Genomic DNA, 9,311 nt, shown 5'->3' on the forward strand with positions numbered 1-9,311 from the left:
CACAGGTGCCAGACAGAGCTGGCGAACGGCCACGAACGGATGGTGCTTTTACGTGTCACCGGCACGGGGCCAGGCGATGCTGGCAATACAAAGTTTTAAAGTGTTTAGTTACCTAGAAATTATGTTGAAAACTGCTGGTCAAACCGAAAAAATCCCAAATCTACATTTCAAAATCAGTCTTTAAATGCATCTGTCAGTGCAAAATTTTGTCATCTCAACAAAGTTCCATCAATTTACCATTCTGTACTACAATATGAGCAAAACAACTTTCTTTTTACACTTTGCATCTGAAAAATCTTTAATGAATTTCTCAAACTGTATATTACGGAGATGTACTTGCATAGCAAGTGACTTGATCTGAGATCGTGTGCTGGAACGAAAACAATCGCAGCGTGGAATGTGTTTATAAGCCATTTAAGAAACACACAAAAACCATTTCTTATCTCTGCATCTTAAGTTTACTGATGCAGAAAGAACAACTTCCTCCAAGGTTGATGCTAAATTTGTCTTTCATCTGTGTTTCTACACATTCCTGGCATCCAGTTCCAAGTATTCATACCAAAGTTTACCCAAAAAACCATTTAGATCCATCACTTTAGGCGCAGGAGTGGCTGTGTGGTAAGTAGCTTGCTAACCAACCACATGGTTCCGGGTTCAGTCCCACTGCGTGGCATCTTGGGCAAGTGTCTTCTACTATAGCCCCAGGCCGACCAATGCCTTGTGAGTGGATTTGGTAGACTGAAACTGAAAGAAGCCTGTCGTATATATGTATATATATATATATGTTTGTGTGTCTGTGTTTGTCCCCCTAGCATTGCTTGACAACCGATGCCGGTGTGTTTACGTACCCGTCACTTAGCAGTTCGGCAAAAGAGACCGATAGAATAAGTACTGGGCTTACAAAGAATAAGTCCCGGGGTCGATTTGCTCGACTAAAAGGCGGTGCTCCAGCATGGCTGCAGTCAAATGACTGAAACAAGTAAAAGAGAGTACTTTATGCAGATAAATTTCAACTCTTTAAATATCTTTGTGTACTGTTAAAATTTAGAAGAATCCATCAGAGAAGTTTCAAGACAACTCCCTTTATCTGAGCTCCATATCTTAGTTCAGGTATTTATTCCAAACCATCTTTAACAGAGCGGTTTCTTCATAAATGACAGTGATAAATATTACCTACAACTTTCGGGATTCATCATCATCATCGTTTAACGTCCGTTTTCCGCGCTAGCATGGGTTGGACGGTTCAACTGGGGTCTGGGAAGCCAGGGGCTGCACCAGGTTCCAGTCTGATCTGGCAGTGTTTCTACAGCTGGATGCCCTTCCTAACGCCAACCACTCCGCGAGTGTAGTGGGTGCTTTTTACGTGCCACCTGCACAGGTGCCAGGGGGGGTCTGCCTGTTTTAATTAATCAGACCCATTGGAAATTAATCAAACTGCTCAAAATTAATTAATAAGCACCAAAATTCCAATGTGCTAAGATCCTAAACATCAGGTCTCTCTCAGCTAGAAATACTGCAACGACCACAAAACAATACCAGTTCTCTCCCAGCCAGAAACACTGCAATGAAAACAAAATACCAGGTCCCAGCTAGAAATACTGGAATGACAACAATACAATACTTTAGTCCAGTAGTTCTTGCAACTTTTAAGATTTATGGGGACGGAGGGGATCCACAATTGTAGAAATTTCCATGTGTAGAACCAGTGAAAATTAGATATATATATTTACGAAATCGATACAAATATCTTCAGCTAGCAGGCTTCTGCTACTCTAGACTGATGATGGGCAAAGACCCTGAAACATCCGTGTCTCTAGATGCAGGCCTAGCTGTTGGGGGTATTTGTCTCCCCTTCGTAAATATATAAGGACACAGTGTGTTGAAGCTTCCTAGGGCTAAACAGCGGTGGTGTAATCCCCTACTGTCACGTTAAGTTGACAGTATACAACCATTACAAATTCGCAAACATTTTCCTGAAAATACTAAAAAATAGAAGCGATGATGGGTTACTTAAACCAGAAATTCTGCCCATTTCCCCAATATTTCATAATAATAGAAGTTCCACCACGACCACCACAAAGTGTATATTCTTTTAAGTGTTGTTAAATCATTAAAGACAAATGATTTCTCCACATGACGGGAGCTTACAAAAGGTTGTAAACTACAACTTCGGATCTTTTCGGTTTGAACGGCAGTTTTTTCTAGCGGTGTCATATGAAATTGTCACCCATAATTATGACCCTAGTATCGATCTATTGCATTTCAATCTGTTTTGGGGTTAGGGGTGGTGGGAAGGGTATCTTTTTTTCTTCAACAAATGTAAATAAACCCAATCTGTTTCTTAAATGAGGGATATATTCATACGGCACAGAATGTTTTTGTTTTTTTACCTCAATAGACATCATTGATTGGTTGAAATTGCAGAAATTGAAGCAAAAAAAACAATGCAGTAAAACAGTTTTGTCTCTTGCGTGTATTTTTTTATGCAAACCAAGGGCTGAGCTGTGGGAGAAAGATTTCCCACACAGCCCACAATGATAAGGTCTTTCTCCAGTATGGACTCTTTTGTGAGAAACAAGATGAGCATTTTGAGTGAAAGATTTACCACAAGTATCACAGTGGAACCGTTTTTCCCCAGTGTGTGTTCGTTTATGGGTCCTTAAATTACTGTTGTCGAGAAAACTTTTTCCACAAATCTCACAATGAGAAGGTCTTTCTCCTGTATGGACTCTGATGTGTTTCACTAAATCGTTTTTAGAGAGGAATGACTTCTCGCACACTTGACAGTGGAACGGTTTCTCTCCCGTGTGAATTCGTTTGTGTCTGGCTAAATTACTCCTAGAGACGGAAGGAATTCCACATAGGTCACAGTGGAATGGTTTCTCCCCGGTGCGACTCCGTATATGGATGACAAGACTGGATTTCCAACAGAAAGATTTCCCGCATATTTCACACTGAAACGAACTTTCTTTAGTGGGCGTTTCCAAATCGTATTTCTCTAAATCAACACTAAATCATACATACATAGGCGCAGGAGTGGCTGTGTAGTAAGTAGCTTGCTAACCAACCACATGGTTCCGGGTTCAGTCCCACTGTGTGGCATCTTGGGCAAGTGTCTTCTGCTATAGCCCTGGGCCGACCAATGCCTTGTGAGTGGATTTGGTAGACGGAAACTGAAAGAAGCCTGTCGAATATATGTATATATATATAAGTGTGTGTGTATATGTTTGTGTGTCTGTGTTTGTCCCCCTAGCATTGCTTGACAACCGATGCTGGTGTGTTTACGTCCTCGTCACTTAGCGGTTCGGCAAAAAAGAGACCGGTAGAATAAGTACTGGGCTTACAAAGAATAAGTCCCGGGGTCGATTTGGTCGACTAAAGGAGGTGCTCCAGCATGGCCGCAGTCAAATGACTGAAACAAGTAAAAGAGTTAAAGGGTTATATTTATATATATATGTATATATATATACATACATACATATATATGTATATATATACATATATATATATATGTATATCTATATATACATATATATATTTATATATATATGTATTTATATATATACATACATGTATATACTAGCAGTATCGCCCGGCGTTGCTCGGGTTTGTAAGGGAAATAACTATATAAACATTTTTAGAGAGTTATAGCGAAAAAATAGCCAAAAAATGCATTAAAAATGGAAAAAAAATTAAGGTAAATTTCTTTTTTAAATCGTTGACACATCGTAGATATTCTTAGAGAGTTACTTCCTTATATAATAGCGAAAAAATTCATTAAAATGGAAAAATATGATGGTAAATTTTTTTAAATCGTAGACTCATCGTAGATGCGCGCTAATACCCAGAAGGGCTCGATATGACTCACGACTTTAAGATACTCGCTTTTGGTTAAACTGCACCGCAAAATGTTGAAGTAGTTACGAATCTAAATCGTAGGAGACAGACACACAACGTCACTTTTATATATAAAGATATAAGCCACGTAGTTATATACACATACTTTGTTATATAGACATTTTTAAAAGAAAATGTTATTTTGAACACAACATTTCTTTACCCTTTCGTTACTATATTTCTGACCAAAATACACCCCTTATGTGTTTCAATTAATTTGTAACGTAATCATAAATTTAGTCTGGTTTCATTAAACAACTATAACTTTTTTATTTATCAATATATTAACGTGAATTTTGGAAGATAATTTAATGAAATGTTCTCAACCAATTCTATACTATAATTTTTGTCACAAAGTGACTCTAATTGCAGGTAGATACAAGTAAATTCAACAATATATAAAATTATTAAAATTTTGTTCAAACATCACTATAGAAAATGGGTTATTAGCTAATATTCAATTGGGTATACAACAAAATTTTACGATAGAATTTGTTATTCTGGGTAACTTTCTGATACCCATAATAATATTTATGGCAAAATAAGCCTTAATTTCATTTAAGGTTGTGGGAAATAACAAACTATCCTTTCTTTCGCTTTGTTTACATTCAGCGTAATGGTTCGTTTCCGCCGTGATGATTTCAAATGGGCTCATTCGAAAAAGTAAAAAGAAATAGTCTAAGGCTTTACTCTTCTGGGAAAGTCTGTGGCTTGGTTCAGTTTCTTCAGAAAAATCACCAAAAGAAACAGTTTTTAAATTTTCACTCCATTCAGGTGCCAATTCATTTTCTTTATCGCTGTCGGAGCTCTCGGATTCACTGTTTCCACTTTAACCGTTGCAAACTTGCAAAGAGAAAGTCGTAGAAATTAGGGTGATAGCGTGAGTGAATCAGATCGCTCCCTTTTTGTGTGTGTGTGTGTGCGTGTGCTATAGCCCACAGTAAGAAAAGCACTTGACTTAGACACCACAATGTGAGTTTTCTCTAAATTTTGCTTAATTGGGGTTGAAATTTTAAAAACTGGACCTGGCACGACCCGATGCATTCTACTCTTAAAAATGCTAGGTAAATTGTAATTGAAGAAATCCTATATTGTAGATTTCTATAAGAGACAAAGGGAGGCAGATAAAATCTGCCTTTTATAATAAGAGATACATATATATACTAGCAGTATTGCCCGGCGTTGCTCGGGTTGTAAGGGAAATAACTATATAAGCATTTTCAGAGAGTTATAGCCAAAAAATAGCAAAAAATGCATTAAAAATTGAAAAAAAATTAAGGTAAATTTTTTTTTTAAATCGTTGACACATCGTAGATATTTTTAGAGAGGTACTTCCCTTATATAATAGCGAAAAAAATGCATTAAAATGGAAAAATATGATGGTAAATTTTTTTTTAAATCGTTGACACATCGTAGATATTTTTAGAGAGGTACTTCCCTTATATAATAGCGAAAAAAATGCATTAAAATGGAAAAATATGATGGTAAATTTTTTTTAAATCGTAGACTCATCGTAGACGCGCGCTAATACCCAGAAGAGCTCGATATGCATCACGACTATAAGATACCCGCTTTTGGTTAAACTGCACCGCAAAATGTGGGAGTAGTTACGAATCTAAATCGTAGGAGACAGACACACAACTTCACTCTTATATAAAGATGCTTTTTTTTTTCAGTCATAGAGTTAGATTTATGAAGGTCTTCAGTAGAAAATCCTTCGAATTCTGACTCGCTGCTTGATATAATGAAATTTGTATCCATTTTTTGTCAGAATTACAAATTTTGAAAACACAATAGGAACAAATTTCGGAAAAAAATCTCCCAAAATTCACGGAATTAAAATTACACTTCGATTTTTGTACAAAACTGTATTTGAAGTGTTTACGAAGTATAATACGTGTTTTCACGAATGTACTAAAGAGATTTACTCTGATATTCTCATTTAAATATGAATAGGTAAATTCGGGCAGTTTGGTAACGAAAGGGTTAAACGGATGCATACATTTATTAATAACTATATATAAGTGTCGTCTGTTTATACATAAACACTGTTTCATACTTTCAGTTTAGTCTTCCTCAAATCACTCTGTCGCTATTTACTCTCTTCCAAGAACATTTTCACTCACTCTATCTCTTAGCTTGCCATACATTTACTCATGTATCTATCAGCGTGATAGATAGAAACAAATATACATCGCCATCGCATTCTATTGTCTACCTGTCAACACACACACAGTGAATTAGTTTCAGTTTATTCGTTGCACACAGTGTGTGTGCGTTTACGTGTGCTGTAAACCAGACTAAGAAAAAGCATTGACATACACACCAGAATGTGAGTTTTCTGTAAATTTTGCTTAATTGGAGTTTAAATTTTAAAAACTGGACCTGGCATGACCCGATGCATTCTACTCTTAAAAATGCTAGGTAAATTGTAATTGAAGAAATCCTATATTGTAGATTTCTATAAGTGACAAAGGGAGGCAGATAAAATCTGCCTTTTATAATAAGATATATATATATATATATATATATAATATATATATATATATGTATATATATATATATATATGTATATATATATATATATATGTATATGTATATATATATATACATACATGTATATATACATAGTACGTTTAAATATTTGTTGTGCAAGATTTTTTATGTGAAGTCGTGTGTTGAAACAGATATTGTTATATTTTGGAATGGTCATTTTGCCAGTGTAGCCAATAAAAACACAAGCACTATATATTTGGTGTTATTTTGCTTCAGTGTTATTTATTTTTTACATTAATCTTAATCTTAATCTTATTGGCTACACTGGCAAAATGACCATTCCGAAATATAACAGTATATATACATACATATATATATATATATTGATCAAAATAAAAACATGATGCCAAGGATTCAGCGGTACATATGTTTCGGGCCTTTATTAGACAGATTTATAACAATGCATAATGTATGTCTGTGGCCTTCTTCAGCCGCGCACAACAGCTTCCACAAGGGCATGTGTTACATCAAAAATTCTTGGTTGTGGATGCAAATCCTCTCATTCGCGTACGACATAATGCGGCAACAGCATAGAATTGAAGCGTCCATCTCTTTCTTCTCTCAATGTAGAATGAGGAAATTTGGATGTTGAAGTAATGTAAATAAATAAATACATATATAGACGTGAAAATTACTAAGTCTCTCTAAAAGAGAACACGGCAGCGTTCCCGGAAAATAATAGTTATCGCCATACTAATATGGCATTCTTATAAAAATAAGAATAAACTGACCGCTTATTAGCTCCATGAGGCCATCGCCTTAAGTTAGCTATTTGATACACAAACTGTATCCATATAACCTTCGAACAAGGGAGGTCAGTCGGTCCACACTACTTGACCGACAGCTACAGACGCGTTTCGGGGTATTGCCCCTTTTCAATGTAGCATAGCCAGACCAGTAGGTGTCGCTTCTGACAATCTCTGTTCGAAGGTTTTATTTACCTAGTTTCGGTGGAATACATCCACTTGTTTTCAATAATAGAAATATTAAAATTACTAAGTCTCTCTAAAAGAGAACACGGCAGCATTCCCGGAAAATAATAGTTATCGCCATACTAATATGGCATTCTTATAAAAATAAGAATGAACTGACCACTTATTAGCTCCATGAGGCCATCGCCTTAAGTTAGCTATTTGATACACAAACTGTATCCATATAACCTTCGAACAAGGGAGGTCAGTCGCTCCACACTACTTGACCGACAGCTACAGACGCGTTTCGGGGTATTGCCCCTTTTCAATGTAGCGTAGCCAGACCAGTAGGTGTCGCTTCTGACAATCTCTGTTCAAAGGTTTTATTTACCTAGTTTCGGTGAAATACATCCACTTGTTTTCAATAATAGAAATATTAAAATTACTAAGTCTCTCTAAAAGAGAACCCGGCAGCGTTCCCGGAAAATAATAGTTATCACCATACTAATATGGCATTCTTATAAAAATAAGAATAAACTGACCGCTTATTAGCTCCATGAGGCCATCGCCTTAAGTTAGCTATTTGATACACAAACTGTATCCATATAACCTTCGAACAAGGGAGGTCAGTCGCTCCACACTACTTGACCGATAGCTACAGACGCGTTTCGGGGTATTGCCCCTTTTCAATGTAGCGTAGCCAGACCAGTAGGTGTCGCTTCTGACAATCTCTGTTCGAAGGTTTTATTTACCTAGTTTCGGTGGAATACATCCACTTGTTTTCAATAATAGAAATATTAAAATGACTAAGTCTCTATGTATATATGTATATATGTATATATGTATATATATATATGTATATATAATTATTATGTATATATATATATATGTATATATATATATATATAATACATATATATATATACATATATTATATATATATATATATATATGTATATATATATATATATATATGTATATATATATATGTATATATATATATATGTATATGTATATATATATATATATGTGAGCTCTTACCTCTGCTGGTGACTAAAGGCCTCTCGCTCAGAGTAAAAGGCAGACTGTATGATGCGTGTGTACGAACAGCCATGCTACATGGCAGTGAAACATGGGCCGTGACTGCTGAGGACATGCGTAAGCTCGTGAGGAATGAAGCCAGTATGCTCTGATGGATGTGTAATGTCAGTGTACATACTCGACAGAGCGTTAGCACCTTGAGAGAAATGTTGTACCTAAGAAGCATCAGTTGTGGTGTGCAAGAGAGACGATTGCGCTGGTATGGTCATGTGGCGAGAATGGATGAAGATAGTGTGTGAGAGAAAGTGCCAATCCCTAGCAGTTGAGGGAACCCGTGGAAGAGGTAGACCCAGGAAAACCTGGGACGAGGTGGTGAAGCACGACCTTCGAACTTTAGGCCTCACTGAGGAAATGACCAGCGACCGAGACCTTTGGAATATTCTGTAAGTGAGAAGACCAGGCAGGACAAGTGAGCCCAGCCCACTTATGAATGCCTTTCCTCCCTTGGACACAAAGACCTGTGAGGCAAGCGAAGTCGATATAGAACCTCATCCGACGACAGGCACCCATGCCAACCCCCTCTTCTTGCGAAGACATGTTGGCAAGCAAAATCGAAATCGAAACCGAATTGAACCAGCCAGAGGATCCCTGGTCTGGTGGTACGTAAAAAGCACTATCCACGACTCGTGCCGATGCCAGCGCCGCTTCGACTAGTTTCCGTGCCGGTGGCACGTAAAATTCTCCAATCCGACCGTATGACAGGCACCCATGCCAACCCCCTTTGCTTGTGAAGACATGTTGGGGCAAGCGAAATCGAAATCGAATTGAACCAGCCAGGATCCCTGGTCTGGTGGTACGTAAAAAGCACTATCCGACTCGTGGCCGATGCCAGCACCTCCTCGACTG

The 9,311-nt window shown here is 37.2% G+C and overlaps 1 protein-coding gene across 1 annotated transcript; it reads right to left on the minus strand.

Moving 5' to 3' along the window:
* Window positions 1–2,491: 2,491 nt before the first annotated feature.
* Window positions 2,492–2,838, minus strand: LOC115227566 (zinc finger protein 75A-like; the record flags this gene model as incomplete). The annotated part of the gene is made up of 1 exon (XM_029798356.1): window positions 2,492–2,838. A coding segment is annotated over one exon (347 nt), but the record flags the coding sequence as incomplete, so codon positions are not given.
* Between the last annotated feature and the right edge of the window lie 6,473 nt (window positions 2,839–9,311).

This window comes from Octopus sinensis, unplaced genomic scaffold (assembly GCF_006345805.1).
Source record: "Octopus sinensis unplaced genomic scaffold, ASM634580v1 Contig04773, whole genome shotgun sequence".
Lineage (NCBI taxonomy): Eukaryota > Metazoa > Mollusca > Cephalopoda > Octopoda > Octopodidae > Octopus > Octopus sinensis.